General features: G+C 40.9%; 1 protein-coding gene across 1 annotated transcript in view; it reads right to left on the reverse strand.

The window, feature by feature from the left end:
• Positions 1 to 205: 205 nt before the first annotated feature.
• Positions 206 to 26,484, reverse strand: part of lrrc38b (leucine rich repeat containing 38b) — a 48,442-nt gene continuing 22,163 nt past the window's right edge. The window contains exon 2 of the mRNA XM_060910273.1: positions 206 to 453. Within this exon, the coding sequence (XP_060766256.1) occupies positions 206 to 453 (248 nt within the window). The remainder of the gene's footprint in view (positions 454 to 26,484) is intronic.

Consider the following 26,484-nt stretch of genomic DNA (forward strand, 5'->3'; position numbering starts at 1 on the left):
TAACCAAAAAATTGAAATACTATGGCTACTTTCCATGTCTCCATGTTAGCCATTCATTAATCCAATGATGGGAATAATCAGCCATTTTTGTAGTGCAGGTATGCCATGTTGTTGTTGTTGTTGTTGTTGTTCTCATCCAGAGACGTCTTCGTTCATGTAGCTGGTGTCTGATTGTTCACACAGTCCAATGCGTCTGATTTCCTGCTCATTCTTCACTCTCCTCATCCTCACCTTTGGTACCTTTGCTCCAGCGCTGGAAGCAGTGCACGGTGGAAGCCAGGAAGAAGCTGGCCATGATGGCCGCCACGGACACGGAGATGCCCGAGAAGATGATGATGAGGAAGTCAGTGAGGGTCAGGGTGATCTGACACTCCCGGAAACTGTCCTGGGAGAGCTGACTGAGAGGCACACGGCGGCCGTCGGTGGGCAAAGAGCACTCCATACCCTCAGTACCTGCAAGAGAACAGAGGTTCATGACTCTTTTGGATTTGCAGAAATTAATAATGTTCCGGGCGGCACGGTGGTGTAGTGGTTAGCGCTGTTGCCTCACAGCAAGAAGGTCCAGGTTCGAGCCCCGTGGCCGACGAGGGCCTTTCTGTGCGGAGTTTGCATGTTCTCCCCGTGTCCGCGTGGGTTTCCTCCGGGTGCTCCGGTTTCCCCCACAGTCCAAAGACATGCAGGTTAGGTTAACTGGCGACTCTAAATTGGCCGTGAGTGTGAATGGTTGTCTGTGTCTATGTGTCAGCCCTGTGATGACCTGGCGACTTGTCCAGGGTGTACCCCACCTTTCGCCCGTAGTCAGCTGGGATAGGCTCCAGCTTGCCTGCGACCCTGTAGAACAGGATAAAGCGGCTACAGATAATGAGATGAGATGAGATGAGATAATAATGTTCCTAGCTACTGTGATGCATCAGCGCCACCATGTTGGATCCAACTGTAAGCCAGTGAAGTCTGAAATACAAGGCAAAAATATCCTCCAGTAGCAATGACAGGCCATTTTGTTAAAGTAGTTGTTATAGTGTTGTGTAATATCTCATTTCATCTCATTATCTCTAGCTGCTTTATCCTGTTCTACAGGGTCGCAGGCAAGCTGGAGCCTATCCCAGCTGACTACGGGCGAAAGGCGGGGTACACCCTGGACAAGTCGCCAGGTCATCACAGGGCTGACACATAGACACAGACAACCATTCACACTCACATTCACACCTACGCTCAATTTAGAGTCACCAGTTAACCTAACCTGCATGTCTTTGGACTGTGGGGGAAACCGGAGCACCCGGAGGAAACCCACGCGGACACGGGGAGAACATGCAAACTCCGCACAGAAAGGCCCTCGCCGGCCACGGGGCTCGAACCCGGGCCTTCTTGCTGTGAGGCGACAGCACTAACCACTACACCACCGTGCCGCCCATTTGTAAATATGTCTAAAAAAAGTTATAAACATTTTGAAAATCCAGAGTTTTATAAAAATTTTCATTTCTGTCCATTGCCCTGGTTACAAACCAGCAACCATTTTCTATTGGTTTAATTTTCCATTCATGACAAAAAAAAACTCAATCAGAAATTAATTGAGCAAAAAGTCAAAAATAAAGAGATGTACAATTTTGAGTATCAGGGTAAAGCCAGAATTTATCAGGTATGTTCACTTTAAATAATGGACACCAAGCATGACTAATGACGGTGGTGCTCGAATGCGCTGTGTACAAGAGGGTCAAACTTTTGTTCATTCTCTTGAAAACAGTATCACTGATATTTCTAAACCTTCTCATTTTTTCTCCATGAAAGAAAAATTAGGAAAATCATTGATTTTTTACAAAGGATGCTAAATTTTCCTCAGTGATCCGATCTTTCGCAGGCGCTAGACAGCAAAGTGTTCAGATGATTTTATTGGAAAAATCAAGTCAACATGAGAGATTTTTACCACTAGGTGGGAATCAGGAGTTTCAAGCTGATTGAACCAACATTGACCGAGCTGGAAGCAACAACAAAACACACAGACCAGTGACGAATATCACTAAAAAACCCAAGATGGCGGCGCCTGTGAGTTTGATGTGTTGCATTACACAATGTTAAAAAACGCTTAAAGTAAAAGCTCATCACAACGCCGCACAAAATTAACAATATATTCCGTAAATATGATGTTTATTCTGGAATCGACACTAGTTTTATGTAAACACTTTTAAATGTTTTTAAAGGCTAAATGAAAACACGCTGATCTCCCGTACAAACGTATGGGTGGTTCGTCAGTGCAGCGGCGTGATGTCAGGTATACCTTCAGGAAAATATTTTGAATTAGTGGTGGAATTTATCAAAGATTTCTCATTAAATAATTACAACAAAACAAATACGGCCCAACAAGTCATCCTGACGTGTTGACGTGTTGTTCCTCTTATACCCTAGCATTTTGTCAATAATTAACATTTTTATTATTAATTAGTGTGATTATCAAGCAAGCTCTCTATTGTTATCTGATAGTGTTATTATTTTCACTCGAGCGGCGGCTACAATTATCGACAGTCCATAATTATCGACACCTTTTCAGATTTACCAATAAAAACAATTTTACAAAGGTGAGTTTCAGTTACAGCAGTTATTATTGGTTAATTAATCAACCGGAAGACCCGCCTCGCCCTATGATCTTGTCGTCTGATGACAGCTCGTTACCTGAGATGGAATTTTTTTAGCACGATCAGCAATTTGAGTTAAACCCGGACGTTATCATCGCAGATAAGCATGGGGGAAAGACCATGGATATGTTTTTACTTATCAAATTCACCAATATTTCATGATCTCCTCGTCGAAACCTATTTTGTTTCTGACTCTTTCATTTGAAAGCCGCCATTTTGTATCTAAACGCGCGTTTGAGAAGTCACGTGAGGTGTCGATAATAGTGATCACTTTCACCGGTGTTCACCATTATTGACACCCTGTGGAATTAAGTGACATTTACAACTGTTATGGATCGATCTTTGTGTAACATTGTTGAAGCAGATGACAGGGGCGTATCAAGCTTTCCAAAAGTGGGGGTGTTCTGGAATGGGGAAGCCACATCATTAGAAATCGGTTTATGGCTATATACACGCCCGGCGTGTACACTGTGATGTACTGTCAATGACCGATATGGAACTTTTTCATACCCATGGTCCATGGATGCAAATGAAAGGCAGGACAGAAGAAAGCCTATAAATCCAGTTGACTCCAGCCAAGTTCTGCATTTCATGCAGAGATCGATCATGTTGGGTTTTGGTGTTGTTACTGCCAGGGCTATGTACCGTAATTATTCAGTAAGTGAAGGCAAAAAGTATTGAGTGATAATTCTAGGTAACAGGATACTGTTCTATAACAGAGATGTCAGTATTGCTGCCTACACTGGTATACACTGATATAAACAAAACCAAAAACTTCACATAGCCCAAGAAGTCATACACAGTGTATAGATCATACACCATCATGCATAACAGTTTGGACTGGGATCGCTTTGTGTGAGCAGGAGGCATGGCTAATCAGTTCATGTTGGAGAAGCGCAGCATCCTGGAAGGACCTCTTTAGTATAGCATTCAAATAAGACGGGGCAGTTCCTGCTTTTAATGTCTTTAATTATTCAAACTCGTGTACAAAACTTGTTTGCATCATGCATTACATCAGGTTTAATGCATAAAATTTGAAAATGATGCAATAGACTACACATACAACAAACACTTAATGGCCAAATAACATTACTGTACAACAATTGAACATTCATTCGATTTGAAATGTCTTTAAATCTCAATTGAAAAACTCTTCTAAAAAGTGATAAGCAGTTATAATGCATGAAAAGTAGACTTGGTACAAACACACACACTCGTAATAAAAAACTTGCCTCAACTGACTTTACAACTAGTAACTACTATTAACACAATCTTTTAGGGCATGGCGCCTGGGACAACTGTTTGAACGACGGCATCGCAAGCACTTTGAGAAGGGTCTGTGTGCAGAGCCGCAGAGCCAGGCACAGTAAGCACCGCATGCGACGTCAAACCTGGAACGGTGAATCAGGAGCGGTAAAACTGGTGTTGGCTCTGCAGCTCTGCAGACAGATACTGTATTATTGAGCGCTTTCGGCACGCTACACAAACTGGCTATTATATTCACGCAACTGCTGATTGGTCGGGTGAGAAAAACTGTTTTGAGTCCGTTGCGTGGCTGTTTTTTGTCTAACGTTATGGCAATAGTTTACTTCCTTGTTACACATTTTATAGTAGCTGTATAATTTTCATAATGATGTCATTTTAATCTGACAAAAGTGCGGGGGATGAAATTGTGTTTCAACAAAAGTGGGGGGGATGAAACGTACGCATCCCCCGCAGGTGATATGCCCCTGGCAGATGAAGTACTTAAAAAAAAAATTAAAGTGCTGTGATTTATAATTTTTTTTTTCTGAATCATAACAGAATGGAATGTTTATAGAGTATTTGGAATCCTGTTGCAATAAATAGAATTAGACCAGAATTAAATTCTAGCATGTAATTTTTTTTATATGCTTGAAATATTCAGATTTTTCTCTTCCATTCAGAAATGATATTTTTTGCAGTTTGTTGTAAATATCTACCGCATATTACAATACCAGTAGACATTTTATATTTTGGTTCGAGGAATGACGTGCGACCTTTGACCTGGAGGTTCATGTGCTTACAATGTCAATTGCCTGTTGACATTTATTGGTAAACTACAAAACTGGAAATTCATACAAACAACAACAAATGATTAACAAAACGTGAGCTATGAAAATATTTAGAAAGTGGGTAGAAAGTGGAACAAAAAGATTTTCTGATGCAGGTTAAACATTATCAGTTCATTTGTTTACAAACATTAGAATTACTTCTTCATTTACGTAAACACCGACATCCATATATTTCTATAAAATATATTTTTGTACTAAATATAAGTCTATGTAAAACAAATTTTAAATCAAAACTATGTTTTGTTAAGTTAATACCACATACCGATTATTTTTTTTATAAATAATCATCTGGGTGTCGATAATTATGGAACGGTGTCGATAACTGTGGACAAAGGTGTCGATAATTCTGGAACGGTGTCACGTGATCTGATACGCTAAGTAATCAGGAATCAACTCATCTTTTTTCCAGTGGTAGTTTGAGTGACTATTCATGCACAAGTTACGTATTGAAAGTCTTTTCTACTTTTGCAACGGCCAAAAGATCGTTAAGGTGTCGATAATTGTAGCCACCGCGCGATTATTATTTATTTATTTATTTTTTATTCAGACCACTTTTTTCTCCTGCAGTTTTGAAGATATTGACCCCAAACCAACACCAAATGATCCATCCTGTTTAAAAATAGTCTGCTTGTATACAGCTTTTGGAAAGACGCACTGATTCTCTTGTTTTGTTTTTCTTCTGTCATTTTTGGTTCCATTGAAATGAATGGAATTTCGAAAATCAAAGTGTTCTTGTTTGCTTCATCAGAGAGCCACCGAACCTCATATGACACCTTAGGCCAACTCGTCCGATACACATCCATGAAATCAGTTATGACTTGCACTCGTCTTTTTCTTGCGTTTTGCCCATCCGTTTTTCTCCCATTGACTTCGATGCATTTTTGGTCCCATTGAAATGAATGTTTTGAAATCAAAAGTCGCCTCACCCTGCTCGGTCACATTTCATCAGAGAGCCATTAAACTTCATTGCGTAGCTCAGACCAACTCAACCAACGCACATCCACCCTTCATGAGCTGCGTTAGTCTTATTTTGCACCATTGCAATCACACGTCATGATTTCGTACATATCCACAAACAACAAGTAAGTTCCGGTTCTCGCTTATAGCAGCTATAAACATGCATTCCTTTACCAACCTCGCAATATACACTCACTGGCTACTTTATTTGGAACACCTATCCACCTGCTAATTTATGCAGTTCTCTAATCAGCCGATCTCTTAACAGCAGCACAATGCATCAAATCATGCAGATTCAAATCGAGAGCTTCAATTAATGTTCACAATGTTCAAACATCAGAACGGGAAAAATTGTGATCTCAAAGTGTGACTTTCTTTCACTATGGCATGGGTGTTGGTTTGAGCCAGATGGACTGGTTTGAGTATTTCAAAAACTGGTTTTCACACACAACAGTCTCGAGAGTTTACACAGAATGGTGCGAAAAACAAAAAACACTGAGTGAGTGAGGGACAGTTCTGTTGGTGGAAACAAACGCCTTGTTGATAAGAGAGGGTCAAAGGAAAATAGTCAGATTGGTTCGAGCTTTTTTGCCACGAAGGATATATAGCAACTCTTTACAACCGTGGTGAGCAGAAAAGCATCTCAGCACACAACAGCAGAAGAGCACATTGGGTTCTGCTCCTGCCAGCCAAGAACAGGAATCTTAGAATCAAGAACAAGTTCCTATTAAAGTGGCCACATGTATGTGTTTAAGTTGTTACTATAGAAACAATAACATATTAGAACGAATGCCTTAATATAAGCCTGTGATTTGAATTACAGCAAGCACTATGGTCAGAGCTGCTGTTGCAGGAAATTAATCAACACCTTCTAATGAATCTGATTTTTCAGAATTCAACAGCGCTCTAGTATAAAAGAGTAATGTGGTACAATACAGTATATAATTCATATAGCTTTTCTTAATTTTTTATATATTGGAAGTAATATTGCTATTTTCTTGGAAACAAAAATTCTAGCAAAATCTGCAATCAGAACAAGATCACGTCAAGCTTGAAATAAGTACAAATATATCAAAATGGGTTTAATTTTAGGTTTGCAGTGGGGCATGTCTGTCTTAGGTCAATGATGCACTGATTATTTTTTTTTTAATATATCTATTAAAGGGCGGCATGGTGGTGTAGTGGTTAGCGCTGTCGCCTCACAGCAAGAAGGTCCGGGTTCGAGCCCCGTGGCCGACAAGGGCCTTTCTGTGCGGAGTTTGCATGTTCTCCCCGTGCCTGCGTGGGTTTCCTCCGGGTGCTCCGGTTTCCCCCACAGTCCAAAGGCATGCAGGTTAGGTTAACTGGTGACTCTAAATTGACCGTAGGTGTGAATGTGAGTGTGAATGGTTGTCTGTGTCTATGTGTCAGCCCTGTGATGACCTGGCGACTTGTCCAGGGTGTACCCCGCCTTTCGCCCGTAGTCAGCTGGGATAGGCTCCAGCTTGCCTGCGACCCTGTAGAACAGGATAAAGCAGCTAGAGATAATGAGATGAGATGAGATGAGATGAGATATCTATTAAAAAAAGTTTGTTTTGTCCTGCCAACAACTGAGAGTAAATAAATTAAAAGTACAAGATGTCTTCATTGCCTTTGATAAAATTGTGCTCTCGGCATGCTGATCGGATTTCCTCTCACAAATAAAAACACACAGCTCTTCATTAACGTTATTTTATTTCATAATGGAAGATGACAGAACCCAGAAATAGCCCTGTATTTATGGCCGTGTTGGTGGCAGGAAACCTTGACCAGCACTCCAGAGAGACTATAAATCTGACAGGGAGAAAGTGCTCTTGAATTCTAATTAGCTATAAAACAAATGTTGCTGTTCTTCTTAACGTCCCTGCTCTGTCACTCCAAAACACTATGATAAAAGATGCCAATGGCTTTCCAGGCTTATTCTACATCCTTCCACAGTGGCCTCCCATGTTTAGATCATGTGATAGTGCTTCACTGTCTTCTTTAAAGTCTACACTTCGGTGACGTGAACAAAATATGGATCTTTCATGAGGCCTTGAGTCCTCGAGGGTATATCTTGGACAGCGTCAGTGCTTTTAGTGCTGTCGTTCAAAAGCTAAATGAAAGTGAAAGAAAAAATAGAGTAAAAATGTGATTGAAAAGAAGTGCTGGTTCACATTTGATTCTTAAAGGAGAACTCATCTCATCTCATTATCTCTAGCTGCTTTATCCTTCTACAGGGTCGCAGGCAAGCTGGAGCCTATCCCAGCTGACTACGGGCGAAAGGCGGGGTACACCCTGGACAAGTCGCCAGGTCATCACAGGGCTGACACATAGACACAGACAACCATTCACACTCACATTCACACCTACGGTCAATTTAGAGTCACCAGTTAACCTAACCTGCATGTCTTTGGACTGTGGGGGAAACCGGAGCACCCGGAGGAAACCCACGCGGACACGGGGAGAACATGCAAACTCCGCACAGAAAGGCCCTCGCCGGCCACGGGGCTTGAACCTGGACCTTCTTGCTGTGAGGCGACAGCACTAACCACTACACCACCGTGCCGCCCCTAAAGGAGAACTGAAGGCAAAATTTTTATTATCAAAATTCTATTCATCTCATTTTATTAAATATAGGAATGCATTTTTGATCGCTATTTTGTCACTGCTATAGCAAGTTATGAGTGTTTGAAATACATTCTGTAATATATCAGTCCATATGTCAAAGCAACGGCCGTAAACGAGATTCGTTGAGACCTGTGCGAGACATCGTGGGACGGAAGTAAAACGTACAGCGGAAATCAAAGTGACCGACATCTGCCAACGTTCCCTTGTGTCCGAAATCGCTCACTCGTTCACTACTCCGTACTCCCTATATAGGGAATTACTATAGAGAGGACTACTGTATATAGTGAGCTCATTGGTAAAATGAAAAAACGCTTTTGGACACTAGTCCGTCGCGCTGGAATTTAATATTTAGTATTACTGTCGCACAATTAAAACGTGCCAGATCAGTCGGCTGGTGGGTTTTCAAAATAATAAATACATGCGTGTGTTTTTGTGATAAATCCATATTATACTGAGCGCATTTCCCACATTAATCACTACAAAGTACCTGCATCTTTCAGTTCTTTTAAATCAAGGCTGAATACTTTCTTCTTTGCTGCTGCCTTTTATTAAATCAAATTTGAGACTTTTAATTTGATTTCTTTCAGCGCAACCGCAATGCATGATGGGATATATTGCTTGGTTAGTGACCATCGTTGTACACTACTTTTCGTGATGCATTGTGGGATACTTTGAGTGCACTATATAGGGTGTAAATAATCCTCACTATCGTTTCGGACAGCACTACAAAATGGCGTCCTCACTATATAGTGCCCTGTATAGTGAGTAGGGAGCGATTTCAGACACCGGGATTGCCAAAAGACGCGCGTGCCCTCTTTCGAATGCTGATGTAATTAAGCCGGAAGTTTTGTTTGTTTTGATAGCAATCAGGAAAGTTTGAAAAAAGCAGACAGTAATCGTCATTTAAACTCGTTTTTGTGCAATATTTCGTTTGTAAAACAGTTTTCAAAATGGCGGCACTGACACTTGAATGACACGTCACGTTTCAAAGTCTCGCACAAGTCTCGTGAAGATCGCGCAGATAAGCGACGCCTGCCGTGGACCAAACAAACTAAATTCAACACGGCTAAAAACCGAATAGGCCGATAAGTATAATATTTAATTGCTATTAATTGCCAATACGAGTCACAATATAAGGTTACTAAAACCGAAAATGTAATTGAATAACACGCTAATTAAGAAATAAAGCAAGTTTAAAAATGACTTCAGTTCTCCTTTAATGGAAATAAGCTGATTTGATTGGATACTGCAACTCACCTAACTACACTTTTTGATAATGTATTGATTGCAAGTCTAATAATACACAATCTATTAAGAGACGCATTTATATGAAGGTTAGTTCTGTAACAGGGTTTTAATTCCCCTGCATTAAACTAGTAGTGTTTCTGGTCACATATTACTCTACAGTATACACACACACACACACACACACACACACACACACACACACACACACTCACTCACCAGCCACTTTAATAGGAACCTGTTCTTGATTCTAAGATTCCTGTTCTTGGCTGCAGGAGCGGAACCCAATGTGATCTTCTGCTGTTGCATGCTGAGATGCTTTTCTGCTCACCACAGTTGTAAAGAGTGATTATATGAGTTACTATATTCTTCCTGGCAGCTCAAACCACGAATCTGGCCGTTTTCCTCTGACGCTCTCTTATCAACAAGGCGTTTGTTTCCACCCACAGAACTCCCTCACTCAGTCGAATGTTTTTTTTTTTGTTTTTTGCACCATTTTGTGTAAACTCTAGAGACTGTTGTGTGTGAAAACCCCAGAAGATCAGCAGTTTCTGAAATACTCAAACCAGTCCATCTGGCTCAAACCAACACCCATGCCATGGTAAAAGAAAGTCACACTTTGAGATCACACTGTTTCCCATTCTGATGTTTGAATGAAGTGTAGATTAACTGAAGCTCTTGATTTGTATCTGCATGATCTGATGCACTGTGCTGCTGTCAAGGGATCAGCTGATTAGAGAACGTCATAAAACAGATGTATGTACCTAATAAAGTGGCCAGTGAGATATATACAGTGGTGCTTGAAAGTTTATGAACCTTTTAGAATTGTCTATATTTCTGCATAAATATGACCAAAAACATCATCAGATTTTCACACAAGTCCTAAAAGTAGATAAAGAGAACCCAGTTAAACAAATGAGACAAAAATATTATACTTGCTCATTTATTTATTGAGGAAAATGATCCAATATTACATATCTGTGAGTGGCAAAAGTATGTGAACCTTTGCTTTCAGTATTTGGTGTGACCCCCTTGTGCAGCAATAACTGCAACTAAACGTTTGCGGTAACTGTTGATCAGTCCTGCACACCGGCTTGGAGGAATTTTAGCCCATTCCTCCGTACAGAACAGCTTCAACTCTGGGATGTTGGTGGGTTTCCTCACATGAACTGCTCGCTTCAGGTCCTTCCACAACATTTCGATTGGAATAAGGTCAGGACTTTGACTTGGCCATTCCAAAACATTCACTTTATTCTTCTTTAATCATTCTTTGGTAGAACGACTTGTGTGCTTAGGGTCGCTGTCTTGCTGCATGACCCACCTTCTCTTGAGATTCAGTTCATGGACAGATGTCCTGACATTTTCCTTTAGAATTCACTGGTATAATTCAGAATTCATTGCTCCATCAATGATGGCAAGCCGTCCTGGCCCAGATGCAGCAAAACAGGCCCAAACCATGATACTACCACCACCATGTTTCACAGATGGGATAAGGTTCTTATGCTGGAATGCAGGGTTTTCCTTTCTCCAAACAGAACGTTTCTCATTTAAACCTAAAAGTTCTATTTTGGTTTCATCCATCCACAAAACATTTTTCCAATAGTCTCCTGGCTTGTCCACGTGCTCTTTAGCAAACTGCAGATGAGCAGCAATGTTCTTTTTGGAGAGCAGTGGCTTTCTCCTTGCAACCCTGCCATGCACACCATTGTTGTTCAGTGTTTTCCTGATGATGGACTCATGAACATTAACATTAGCCAATGTGAGAGAGACCTTCAGTTGCTTAGAAGTTACCCTGCACAGCAAATTCCTCAGTGTTGAATTAACACTTTCAGAGTTAATTTGTGTCCAATTGGATCTATATAAACACAGTAGGGTGTTAAATCAACACTCTGGGTGTTAATTCAACACTGGGGATTTTGCTGTGTGGGGTCCTTTGTGACCTCGCCAACTATTACATGCCTTGCTCTTGGAGTGATCTTTATTGGTCAACCACTCCTGGGGAGGGTAACAATGGTCTTGAATTTCCTCCATTTGTACACAATCTGTCTGACTGTGGATTGGTGGAGTCCAAACTCTTTAGAGATGGTTTTGTAACCTTTTCCAGCCTGATGAGCATCAACAATGCTTTTTCTGAGGTCCTCAGAAATCTCCTTTGTTCATGCCATGATACACTTCCACAAACATGCGTTGTGAAGATCAGACTTTGATAGATCCCTGTTCTTTTTTTTTAAATATATTTTTTGGGGCTTTTTCCACCTTTATTGGATAGGGCAGTGTAGAGACAGGAAACGAGCGGGAGAGAGACGGGGAGGGATCGGGAAATGACCTCGGGTCGGAATCGAACCTGGGTCCTCGGATTTATGGTATGGCGCCTTATCCACCTGAGCCACAACGTCCCAGATCCCTGTTCTTTAAATAAAACAGGGTGCCCACTCACACCTGATTGTCATCCCATTGATTGAAAACACCTGACTCTAATTTCACCTTCAAATTAACTGCTAATCCTAGAGGTTCACATACTTTTGCCACTCACAAGATATGTAATAGTGGATCATTTTCCTCAATAAATAAATGACCAAGTATAATATTTTTGTCTCATTTGTTTAACTGGGTTTTCTTTATCTGCTTTTAGGACTTGTGTGAAAATCTGATGATGTTTTCAGTCATATTTATGCAGAAATATTGAAAATTCTAAAAGGTTCACAAACTTTCAAGCACCACTGTATATATATATATATATATATATATATATATATATATATATATATATATATATAAAATGATGAAATGTTTCTATCCAGGATGACTCCACCCCATTCCACAGACCACGAGGACTCATTGAATGTTCTGATGTGGATGAAAATAATGTATATCATATGCTATGACCTTAACACTCAGCACATCTCTACCCTATTGAACACCGATGAAAGATTTTGGAGTGATGGCCTGGACAGTGCTTTCCATCTCCATCATCAAAACACCAACCGAGGGAACATTTTTTGGACAAATGAAGTGAATCTCTCCAGGACATTTCACTGAGGAATCAGCTCATAGTGGTTTTTCCCACCATAAGCCCAGCTTTCACAAGTGCTCTCCACGAAGTATTGTTCTGTGTCCCGTACCTGAATATCCCAAGCCTTCTGACTTCCTCCCTGACTTCTCATGCCGCTTGACTTTGTTTACATTAGTTTGACTCTGACCCCTTGTCTCCCTTTCGACATACCGTTTGCTGATCAACCGACCCACGCCCGACCCTGACTACACCTTCTGTTTACCGATATGAATTTAGTTACCAGTTTGCGACGCACCTGCTCTCCCATGTGCCTGCATCCGTAAGTGCCTGCACCTTGACAATAACAATCAGTGGTGAACACGATTCTCTAAACATTTAAACTCATAAAGTGTTCCTAGGCTCAGCTTAATGGAGCCTGGTGTCAGAATACCCCCTAAGTATAATATCATAAATTCAGGCTAAATCACAATGGTTCCACTCAAAACTGGTGAAATCGAGGGCTGGTTCACTGGCTGGCCCCAAGGTGCAAAGAATCCTGAATGGAACTGATTCAAGACCCTGTTCCCTGTTGGTCGAAAAGGGGTATCAGAGGCCCCAATAATCTCTGCTATGTCCTTGCAAGCACTATTTTCCTTCGTCATGTCTCTTCAAGGTTTTCTTCCATTTTTGTATGTCAAACAGTGAATGGGAACTAATTGGGGAAGCCATGGCCTAATGGTTAGAGAAGCAGCTTTGGGACCAAAAGGTTGCCGGTTTGATTCCCTGGACCAACAGGAATGGCTGAAGTACCCTTGAGCAAGGTGCCAAACCCCCAACTGCTCCTCAGGCTGCTCTGGGTATGTTGTACATCACTCTGGATAAGAGCATCTGCTAAATGCCTGTAATGTAATGTAATGTAATTATAGGTAGGAAACAAAACTTCTGAGTGGGGAACTGAAGCAATGTTGCACCACACACACCACAGGACTGGCTTCGGGAATCATTCAAGCCAGTCATTTGGATTGGTCACGTTTGAATCAAATTGAGAGAACCTCAATTCAAATGTTGCTATAATAATAATAGGTCTTTATTGCATAAGATAAAAGCACATATCCTATGTTACAATGAGAATATACACTGCAAAAAACTGAAAACTAATTTGAGGAGAAAATTACTTAATACTAGTGAAATGATCTTGCTGCATGGACAGATATTTTTACTTGATAAGACATCTTAGAATAAGTTGGTTGCAATCTAGAATTAGGTTTAATAATCTCTTAATTGGTGTCTTGTATTCTTCTAATAGGAAACGCTAGATCGTTTCAACTATTTTCAAGATATTTTCACTTGCTAAGATATTGTTTTTTGCAGTGTAAAAACTAAAAAGGGCAGGAAAATATAAAACCTAAGTAAAAACTAATTTATAAATACAAAAGTGCAAGTAATATAATCTATATAATAAGTGTCAAAGTTAGTTTGTTTGTCTTGAGCTAACATCACCATTTTTCGACAGATTTTCACCAAATTTGGCAAGTAGGTTCGGGGATGACCTGGAATTTTGCAGATATAAACAAAATTAAAGTACGGACCCCAGGGAGGTCCTTGAGGGGCACAACATCCACCCACCCCCTCCCTCAATGCCTTACACGTTACATTTGTCAACACAAACTCTTGACAGATCTTCACTAAACTTGGCACGTAGGTACAGGAAATGGCCACAATTTGGCAGAACACAGAAATTCCATATTTGGGCCCCAGGAGGTCCCTGGACCCCTGGGTGGTGGATGTTTGGATTTTTGTTTGTCTTGGGTGAACATCATCATTTCTTGATGGATCTTCACCAAATTTGACATGCAAGTCTGGGGGCAACCCAGCATTTTGCGAAACCCAAGCAACACCAGGTAGCCTACTAGTACTACATCCATCCATCCATTATCTGCAGCTGCTTATCCTGTGCAGGGTCGCAGGCAAGCTGGAGCCTATCCCAGCTGACTATAGACGAGAGGCGAGGTACACCCTGGACAAGTCGGCAGGTCATCACAGGGCTGACACATAGAGACAAGCAACCATTCACACTCACATTCACACCTACGGTCAATTTAGAGCCACCAATTAGCCTTATAGTCATGCATATAAGTACAACCCCGAGTCCAAAAAAGTTGGGACAAAGTACAAATTGTAAATAAAAACGGAATGTAATGATGTGGAAGTTTCAAAATTCCATATTTTATTCAGAATAGAACATAGATGACATATCAAATGTTTAAACTGAGAAAATGTATCATTTAAAGAGAAAAATTAGGTGATTTTAAATTTCATGACAACAACACATCTCAAAAAAGTTGGGACAAGGCCATGTTTACCACTGCGAGACATCCCCTTTTCTCTTTACAACAGTCTGTAAACGTCTGGGGACTGAGGAGACAAGTTGCTCAAGTTTAGGGATAGGAATGTTAACCCATTCTTGTCTAATGTAGGATTCTAGTTGCTCAACTGTCTTAGGTCTTTTTTGTCCTATCTTCCGTTTTATGATGTGCCAAATGTTTTCTATGGGTGAAAGATCTGGACTGCAGGCTGGCCAATTCAGTACCCGGACCCTTCTTCTATGCAGCCATGATGCTGTAATTGATGCAGTATGTGGTTTGGCATTGTCATGTTGGAAAATGCAAGGTCTTCCCTGAAAGAGACGTCGTCTGGATGGGAGCATATGTTGCTCTAGAACCTGGATATACCTTTCAGCATTGATGGTGTCTTTCCAGATGTGTAAGCTGCCCATGCCACGCGCACTAATGCAACCCCATACCATCAGAGAGGCAGGCTTCTGAACTGAGCGCTGATAACAACTTGGGTCGTCCTTCTCCTCTTTAGTCCGAATGACACGGCGTCCCTGATTTCCATAAAGAACTTCAAATTTTGATTCGTCTGACCACAGAACAGTTTTCCACTTTGCCACAGTCCATTTTAAATGAGCCTTGGCCCAGAGAAGACGTCTGCACTTCTGGATCATGTTTAGATACGGCTTCTTCTTTGAACTATAGAGTTTTAGCTGGCAACAGTGGATGGCACGGTGAATTGTGTTCACAGATAATGTTCTCTGGAAATATTCCTGAGCCCATTTTGTGATTTCCAATACAGAAGCATGCCTGTATGTGATGCAGTGCCGTCTAAGGGCCCGAAGATCACGGGCACCCAGTATGGTTTTCCAGCCTTGACACTTACACACAGAGATTCTTCCAGATTCTCTGAATCTTTTGATGATATTATGCACTGTAGATGATGATATGTTCAAACTCTTTGCAATTTTACACTGTCGAACTCCTTTCTGATATTGCTCCACTATTTGTCGGCGCAGAATTAGGGGGATTGGTGATCCTCTTCCCATCTTTACTTCTGAGAGCCGCTGCCACTCCAAGATGCTCTTTTTATACCCAGTCATGTTAATGACCTATTGCCAATTGACCTAATGAGTTGCAATTTGGTCCTCCAGCTGTTCCTTTTTTGTCCCTTTAACTTTTCCAGCCTCTTATTGCCCCTGTCCCAACTTTTTTGAGATGTGTTGCTGTCATGAAATTTCAAATGAGCCAATATTTGGCATGAAATTTCAAAATGTCTCACTTTCGACATTTGATATGTTGTCTATGTTCTATTGTGAATACAATATCAGTTTTTGAGATTTGTAAATTATTGCATTCCGTTTTTATTTACAATTTGTACTTTGTCCCAACTTTTTTGGAATCGGGGTTGTAGAAAATTGAATTGCTGTCACTTTGGTGGGGCGGCACAGTGGTGTAGTGGTTAGCACTGTGACCTCACAGCAAGAAGGTTCTGGGTTCTAGCCCAGTGGCCGACGGGGGCCTTTCTGTGTGGAGTTTGCATGTTTTCCCTCTGTCTGCGTGAGTTTCCTCCTGGTGCTCCAGTTTCCCCCACAGTCCAAAAACATGCAGGTTAGGATAATTGGTGGCTCTAAATTGACCGTAGGTGTGAATGTTAGTGTGAATGGTTGTGTGTCTCTATGTATCAGCCCTGCGATGACCTGGTGACTTGTACAGGGTGTACCCCGCCTCTTGCCCATAGTCAGCTGGGATAGGCTCCAGCTTGCCCGCAACCCTGCACAGGATAAGCAGCTACAGATAATGGATGGATGGATGGATGGATGTCACTTTGGCGCTTGCTAGTGTAATGCAGAGTTACCATCACTGCTATGGATATTTTTTGAGACGTCACCAAAATTCTGCACAGACATTTGGAACACCTACATAAAAAGAATAATGAGCCAAGCAGATGGTAATTACACTTTTCTAAATGTCAACAGTGTTTTTATCAGCAATAGTTCTAATGAGATCCGTAGGGAGCGTAAAGCATTTCATTTTGGCTGTATTTTTAAAAAGTTGTAGCTTCTTGTTCACTCCAGCCTGGCCTTAATGATTTTGTCACACTGAAGAGCAGTTCACAAGACAGCATGCCTCATGTGATGGGCTATACTTAAGCATCAACTAAACTCACAGGAGGCAAAAGAGATAAATGGTTTCTATTTATATTCCCAGAGTTCTCTCAGGCCCAGACTCATATCCCTTTACTATGCTAAAGCGGTGGTCTTTGGGAAGGGGAGGGGATCCTGTTTGTTCTGCCAGTGTGCTTTCGGGCTGTCTCTGAAAGCTGAGTAATACACTTGTGAATACAATATTCTTCTAACGTTAACTTTTTAATGTATGGCTAAGGGCTTATTTGGGTCATTAACACCCCGCTTTCTGGAGACACTGATGGAAGTCATTGTTCTAATGGTGTCATGCATCAATACATTTCAGGATGGGAGAATATTTTTGACCTCCATGGATTGTGATCTGAAAATGGTAGCTCGATGATTTATTTTGGACGCTGACGTCTGGAAAGCTATAAGTAACCTGAGATATTGCAAAATGAGCAGAAAAGTCATGACTTCACCGAGCAGAAGTCATTTATCAGCTCTCAGGGGCAGGTCTGTAATCAGTTCAGGGCAAAATATGTATAAGGATGTACACATTTCGAATCAAAATGGAATTGGAAATATGGACAGTTTATATAATAGCAGGAGAAATGGGCAAATGTAAGGATCTGAGCAATTTTGACAAGGGCCAAATTGTGATGGCGAGATGACTGGGTCTGAGCATCTCCAAAATGGCACATCTTGCGGGGTGTTCCTGGTATGCAGTGGTTAGTTCCTACCAAAAGTGGTCCAACAAAGGTCAACCAGTGAACCGGTGACAGGGTCACGGGTGTTGAAGGCTCATTGATTTGCATGGGACACGAAGGCTAGCCCATATGATCCAATCCTACAGAAGAGCTCCTGTAGCAAAAACTGCTGAAAAAGTTAATGCTAGCTAAAACAGAAAGGTGTTCATGTCCCATGCGAATCAATGAGCCTTCGACACCCATGACCTTGTCGCTGGTTCGCTGGTTGTCCTTCCTTGGACCACTTTTGGTAGGTACTAATCACTGCAAACCAGGAATACCCCACAAGATGTGCCATTTTAGAGATGCTCAGACCAAGTCATTTAGCCGTCACAATTTGGCCCTTGTCAAAGTCACTCAGATCCTTACGCTTGCCCATTTTTCCTGCTTCCAACACATCAACTTCAAGAACTGACTGTTCTCTTGCTGCCTAATACAGTATATCCCACGTCTTGACAGGTGCCATTGTAATGAGATAATCAATATTATTCACTTCTTCACCTGCCAGGGTTTTTAATTTTATGGCTGATCAGTGTATAATAAGACAGATGATGTAACGAATCTCTCCATCTCTTTCACAGAAGAAAGTGGAGCAGCTAAGATTATTCAGCACACAGTAATGTTTCTAATTTGGCATCCTAATTGAGATCTAACAAGCGCTGAGTGGACGGTTACCTAATTCTGATGCACACTGAAAATAGTTTGAGTCCTTTATATATTTTGTTATATTTTAGTCCTTGAAGAGAACTCCGGCAGAATTTCTCTTGTTGTAATGCCCAAGTGTTCAAACTCCATCTGCGTTACTGGCTGATGGACATCCACGGGGATCAACTATAGAAAGGCGCTCTCGGAAACAAAAAGTATTTATTTTCTGGCAGAAGCTTTATAGTGATGTGTGCTTTGTTCATTTTCACAGCTCAAAACCAGACAGAAAATATAAATGAGCAATTCTTGAGCATAAATTTACAAAGCTCGTTATGGTTGCATCCTCGCCAATACTCAAAATGGCAGCAAAGTTTTTCGATTTTCTTTATAACACAGTGTGTTGCCTTTGTTTAGATACAGCTGAGATTTTAAGGAAACACTGACTGACTTCACGCAGCAGTGGGTCCATAATGAGTCATCCAGCATGCCATCGTTGTGCCCTTTTCCAAAACTCACAAAGGACAGAGATAAAGGGCAAGAACAGAATCATTACTCCCTCATGTACATCTGTGTCATTCTGAAAAATCCTGCTTTTTAATGTCAAACCTACTGTTAGGAATATCTTTTGTATTCACAGCAGTAGAGTTGATCATTACGCTGGCGGAAGAAGACGAGTGGTCTTGAAAAAGACAAAGCTATTCTATTATTTGTACCTCCATGAAGGTTATGATGTCAGGCTGAAGTTAATGAGATGAAGCGATCAAGCATGTTCATTGAAGAGACTCCCATCGGCCAGGAGAAGCCAAACAGACGGCCAGGTTCCCCCTCATGCCATTACTTGATGGATTGTGGTCAGTATAAATGGGGAAGCAAAGACAGATGGATAGGTACAGTGGTGCTTGAAAGGTGCTTTAGAATTTTCTATATTTCTACATAAATATGACCGAAAACATCATCAGATTTTCACACAAGTCCTAAAAGTAGATAAAGAGAACCCAGTTAAACAAATGAGACAAAAAAATAGTATACTTGGTCATTTATTTATTGAGGAAAATGATCCAATATTACATAACTGTGAGTGGCAAAAGTATGTGAACCTCTAGGATTAGCAGTTAATTTGAAGGTGAAATTAGAGTCAGGTGTTTTCAATCAATGGGATGACAATCAGGTGTGAGTGGGCACCCTGTTTTATTTAAAGAACAGGGATCTATCAAAGTCTGATCTTCACAATACATGTTTGGGGAAGTGTATCATGGCACGAACAAAGGACCTCAGAAGAAGCGTTGTTGATGCTCATCAGGCTGGAAAAGGTTACAAAACCATCTCTAAAGAGTTTGGACTCCACCAATCCACAGTCAGACAGATTGTTTACAAATGGAGGAAATTCAAGACCATTGTTACCCTTCCCAGGAGTGGTCGACCGGCAAAGATCACTCCAAGAGCAAGGCGTGTAATAGTCGGTGAGGTCACAAAGGACCCCAGGGTAACTTCTAAGCAACTGAAGGCCTCTCTCACATTGGCTAATGTTCATGAGTCCACTATCAGGAGAACACTGAACAACAATGGTGTGCATGGCAGGATTGCAAGGAGAAAGCCACTGCTCTCCAAAAAGAACATTGCTGCTCATCTGCAGTTTGCTGAAGATCATGTGCACAAGCCAGAAGGCTATTGGAAAAATGTTTTGTGGATGGATGAGACCAAAACAGAACTTTTTGGTTTAAATGAGAAGCGTTATGTTTGGAGAAAGGAAAACACTGCATTCCAGCATAAGAACCTTATCCCATCTGTGAAACATGGTGGTGGTAGTATCATGGTTTGGGCCTGTTTTGCTGCATCTGGGCCAGGACGGCTTGCCATCCTTGATGGAACAATGAATTCTGAATTATACCAGCAAATTCAAAAGGAAAATGTCAGGACATCCAAAGTCAAAATATGGCTGAATATGGATGCTTTTTGAATACTGAACAGGTGATTATTCAGGACGATGGTACAGAATCATGAATGCATGATACCAAGATAATTGAACTGAAAAACAGATTGTCTCTGCCAGGAGGTTAAGATTTTGATCTTTCAACAAAGTAATGATGGCAAATAAACATATAAATAACCAAAACAGTTTTGTTGCTAAATCAATTTTGGTAAAACATCGGTCTTTGGATTTTAACACTGCTGAAATCTGGTGGTATGAACAGGAAATCCACGAACATGAACAGGACTCCAGGACGTCTGCCTGGAGTCTCATCACATCACTCCTGTGGAGGACGGCCCCATATGGACAGTCGAAAGTCGCACTTGGAAGATGCTCTGGATACTTACAGTCATGTATTTATGGCTGAGGACGACAGTTGACTTGCTATCTTTAGGACTGCAGTTGTCATGAACAGTTTATAACTTCAACAAAACATTCCATGTTAAAACTATAATGAATTTCCTGGTTACACAGTTATAATTTGTGATGCTATAGGACACATATCAAAGCAAGTTATTTATAATCATGCTATCTGTTATCACCCAAAGGAGGATGGGTTCCCTTTTGAGTCTGGTTCCTCTCGAGGTTTCTTCCTCATGTCATCTAAGGGAGTTTTTCCTCGCCACCGTCACCACAGGCTTGCTCATCGGGGATAGATTAGGGATAAAATTAGCTCATGTTTAAAGTCTTTAATTTACAACAATGTCTGTTGTTAAAAATGCTAAACAAATCAACTTGACTTGACATTCGCATGTGTTAAACTCCGGAGTATAAAAGAGCTTAACTTCCACATTCTACATATACGTATGGGGAAGCCATGGCCAAAAGGTTAGAGAAGGAGCTTGGGGTCAAAAGGTTGCCGGTTTGATTCCCTGGACCAGCAGGAATGGCTGAAAGTGCCCTTGAGCAAAGATCTTAACCCTCTACTGCTGTGGGTATGTCAAGGTCCTGTTGTACATTGCTCCGGATAAGAGTGTCTGCTAAATGCCTGTAATGTAATAATGCACAGAGGAAAGTCCAAAAATGTTCTCAGAGTGGTTCCACAATTATTAGACATTACAAGATGAAGCTCGTTGCTTGTGATTCTCTCAAAATAGTAAATGGCATTCGATGCTAATACTTTTGAAAACAATGTTTTTTGCACAATTACTAATGCTACCACTACACAAAGAAAATATTATTTTTTAAAAATGTGTTTAAAGCAAAACCTGAATGATATTATGGCTTATGATAAATCTGAAATTATCACCATAACAGGTGTTCATTTCTTCTAAATTATTTTATTTTTTAAATAATTTTAGTCCAGGCGGCACGGTGGTGTAGTGGTTAGCGCTGTTGCCTCACAGCAAGAAGGTCCTGGGTTCGAGCCCTGTGGCCGACAAGGGCCTTACTGTGCGGAGTTTGCATGTTCTCCCCGTGTCCCTGTGGGTTTGCGCCGGGTGCTCCGGTTTCCCCCACAGTCCAAAGACATGCAGGTTAGGTTAACTGGTGACTCTAAATTGACCGTAGGTGTGAATGTGAATGGTTGTCTGTGTCTATGTGTCAGCCCTGTGATGACCTGGCGACTTGTCCAGGGTGTACCCCGCCTTTCGCCCGTAGTCAGCTGGGATAGGCTCCAGCTTGCCTGCGACCCTGTAGAACAGGATAAAGCAGCTAGAGATAATGAGATGAGATGTGATGAGATTTTAGTCCAGGATTACTGTAGTCTTTCTTGTTATACCTCCATAACCTCTCCAGCCTTTATAACATTTATTTTAAAACAAAAAGTATAGAAAAATGTCAAAAATAAAAATTTTCTCTCACAGCCTCAAACCTGTATGGATTAAACCATTAAACAGACGGGGGGTGGCTGGGGGAAATGGAGCTCGTGTAGGCAGAATATTAAATCGGAATATAAACCCATGGAAGGGTGGGAGAGGAGACGATCACGTGTCATACTCACAGTGTGAGAGCATGACGGCTGAGCGTGACTCACATGCATCAGGAGGGGTTTCCCTCATGCAGGGGAACTGGCATCGCCATCACATGGCGTGCACACACACACACACACACACACACACACACACACACACAGCAAACAGCTGTAAAATGTGGCTTATGGTTGAATTTTCTAGTAAAATTTCAAGTAGTTATGATTATTATTATTATTTTACCAGCAGCAGAATTTATAAGCAGAGTATGACAGCATTACCAGCTGTTTATTATAATATTTACAGACAACTCCATAATTATTGGCACCCTTTTAATGGAGGGAAAAATACAGTCTTGGGCTGGCATATAGCATTATTTTAAGCAATGCAATATTTTTTTTCTGCAAAATCTTGATTTCAAAAATATCAGTGCCCCTACAAACTTCCATGTCTCATCTCATCTCATTATCTCTAGCCGCTTTATCCTGTTCTACAGGGTCGCAGGCAAGCTGGAGCCTATCCCAGCTGACTACGGGCGAAAGGCGGGGTACACCCTGGACAAGTCGCCAGGTCATCACAGGGCTGACACATAGACACAGACAACCATTCACACTCACATTCACACCTACGGTCAATTTAGAGTCACCAGTTAACCTAACCTGCATGTCTTTGGACTGTGGGGTCCACACTGCTATGATCACTGCTATGCAGATGACATCCAAATTTACTTTGCTCTATCACCTAATGATTATGCCCCCCTTGAATGTCTCTACCAGTGTATCGACCAAATCAACAACTGGATGTCACAAAATTTTCTTCAGCTGAACACAGATAAAACAGAAGTAATTCTATTTGGGGAAAAAAGATGAAAGACTCAGGATTACCACTATTCTTGACACAAAGGGGATTAAAGCAAAAGATATGGTTAAAAATCTTGGTGTTTTCATTGACAGCGAGCTAAACTTTGACAGTCACATGAAAGCAATCACTAAATCGGCATTTTATCACCTAAAAAACATTTCCAAACTAAGAGGACTTACAGTTAGGTCCATATATATTTGGACACTGACACAAATTTCGTTTTTTTACCTGTTTACTGAAACATATTCAAGTTGTAGTTATATAATGGACATGGACATGAAGTCCAGACTTTCAGCTTTCATTTGAGGGTATCCACATTAAAATTAGATGAAGGGTTTAGGAGTTTCAGCTCCTTAACATGTGCCACCCTGTTTTTAAAGGGACCAGAAGTAATTGGACAATTGACTGAAAGGCTATTTCATGGGCAGGTGTGGGCAATTCCTTCGTTATGTCATTCTCAATTAAGCAGATAAATGGCCTGGAGTTGATTTGAGGTGTGGTGCTTGCATTTGGAAGATTTTGCTGTGAAGAAAACATGCGGTCAAAGGAGCTCTCCATGCAGGTGAAACAAGCCATCTTTAAGCTGCGAAAACAGAAAAAAACCCATCCGAGAAATTGCTACAATGTTAGAAGTGGCAAAATCTACAGTTTGGTACATCCTGAGAAAGAAAGAAAGCACTGGTGAACTCATCAATGCAAAAAGACCTGGACGCCCACAGAAGACAACAGTGGTGGATGATCGCAGAATAATTTCCATGGTGAAGAGAAACCCCTTCACAACAGCCAACCAAGTGAACAACACTCTCCAGGAGGTAGGCGTATCAATATCCAAATCTACCATAAAGAGAAGACTGCATGAAAGTAAATACAGAGGGTTCACTGCACGGTGCAAGCCACTCATAAGCCTCAAGAATAAGAATAAAAAGGCTAGATTGGACTTTGCTAAAAAACATCTAAAAAAGCCAGCACAGTTCTGGAAGAACATTCTTTGGACAGATGAAACCAAGATCAACCTCTACCAGAATGATGGAAAGAAAAAAGTATGGCGAAGGCGTGGTACAGCTCATGATCCAAAGCATACCACATCATCTGTAAAACACGGCGGAGGCAGTGTGATGGCTTGGGCATGCATGGCTGCCAGTGGCACTGGGTCACTAGTGTTTATTGATGATGTGACACAGGACAGAAGCAGCCGGATGAATTCTGAGGTATTCAGAGACATACTATGTGCTTAAATCCAGCCAAATGCAGCCAAATAATAATCGGTGTTTCATAATACAGATGGACAATGACCCAAAACATAAAGCCAAAGCAACCCAGGAGTTTATTAAAGCAAAGAAGTGGAATATTCTTGAATGGCCAAGTCAGTCACCTGATCTCAACCCAATTGAGCATGCATTTCACTTGTTAAAGACTAAACTTCAGACAGAAAGGCCCACAAACAAACAGCAACTGAAAACCGCTGCAGTAAAGGCCTGGCACAGCATTAAAAAGGAGGAAACACAGCGTCTGGTGATGTCCATGAGTTCAAGACTTCAGGTAGTCATTGCCAACAAAGGGTTTTCAACCAAGTATTAGAAATGAACTTTTTATTTACAATTATTTAATTTGTCCAATTACTTTTGAGCCCCTGAAATGAAGGGATTGTGTTTAAAAAGTGCTTTAGTTCCTCATATTTTTATGCAATCATTTTGTTCAACCCACTGAATTAAAGCTGAAAGTCTAAACTTCAACTGCATCTGAATTGTTTTGTTCACAATTCATTGTGGTAATGTACAGAACCAAAATTAGAAAAATGTTGCCTCTGTCCAAATATTTATGGACCTAACTGTATGTCAAAAAATGATCTGGAAAAACTTATACATGCCTTCATCTCTAGCAGGGTTGATTACTGCAATGGCCTTTTCACAGGCCTGCCAAAAAAGACCATCAAACGACTTCAGCTGGTTCAAAATGCAGCGGCGAGGGTTCTCACACGAACAAAAAGAACAGAGCACATTACTCCAATTCTAAGGTCCCTTCACTGGCTTCCAGTAAGCTACAGAATTGACTTTAAAGCATTGCTGCTGGTGTACAAATCTCTAAATGGTACAGGGCCCAATTACCTCTCTGATATGTTGCAGCGGCCTAACCCAATCAGATCTACCAGATCGCAGCAGAAAAATTTACTGGTAAAACCTGTTGTTAAAACAAAGTGTGGTGAAGCAGCTTTTAGCTACTATGCAGTACAGCTATGGAACCAACTGCCAGAGGACATCAAAAATGCTCCTGCTGTTGGCAGCTTCAAATCTAGACTAAAGACCAAGCTGTTCTCAGATACTTTCTGCTAACTGATAAATATCATCATCTTTACATGTTTTAAACTTTACTTAACTTTTACAGTCTTTGCATGTTTTAAATTTTAACTTTTATTCCATTTTATTCTGCTGTTTTTTACCGAACTTTTACTTCATTTTATTACTTTATTTCTACTATTGCTTAATTCTTATATTATTTTAATTTTTCTCTCTTCTTCTCCCTTTATTTTATGTAATTTTATTTTTTATTGTTTACTGTTTTGCCTTAAAGCACATTGAACTGCCACTGTGTATGAAATGCGCTATATAAATAAACTTGCCTTGTGGGGGAAACCGGAGCACCCGGAGGAAACCCACGTGGACAACATGCAAACTCCGCACAGAAAGGCCCTCGCTGGCCACAGGGCTCGAACCCGGAACTTCTTGCTGTGAGGCGACAGCGCTAACCACTACACCACCGCGCCGCCCCAAACTTCCATGTATATCACTGTAACGATTGACAGACATTAGATTTTAGTTCTTAATGAGTGAGTTTTTTTGTCTGTTTGATGAAAGTGGTCTATCCATCCAATTGACTGAGTAGAACATTAAAGTTTTGTAGTCATTTGTGCATTTCCATGAAGGGTGCCAATAATTATAGAGTTGACTATAAAACAAAACAAATACAGTGTATAAGTGACTTTTGAGCTTAAAAATATGGGCAAGGTGTTTTAATGCATTGTAATTTATAAAAAAAATTATAATAATAGTAGTATGCTTGTTTCAAAAATATTGGCACCCTTACAATAAAGGAGGTAAAGGAGAACTGAAGGCAATTTTTTATTATCAAAATTCTATCGATCTCATTTTATAAATATCGGAATGCATTTTTGATCGCTATTTTGTCACTGCTATAGCAAGTTATGAGTGTTTGAAATATGCTCTGTAATATATCAGTCCATATGTCAAAGCGATGGCCGTAAACGAGATTTGTTGAGACCTGTGCGAGACATCGTAGGACCGAAGTAAAACGTACAGCAGAAATCAAAGTGACCGACATCTGCCAACATTGT

Source organism: Neoarius graeffei, chromosome 26, assembly GCF_027579695.1.
Source record: "Neoarius graeffei isolate fNeoGra1 chromosome 26, fNeoGra1.pri, whole genome shotgun sequence".
Classification (NCBI taxonomy): domain Eukaryota; kingdom Metazoa; phylum Chordata; class Actinopteri; order Siluriformes; family Ariidae; genus Neoarius; species Neoarius graeffei.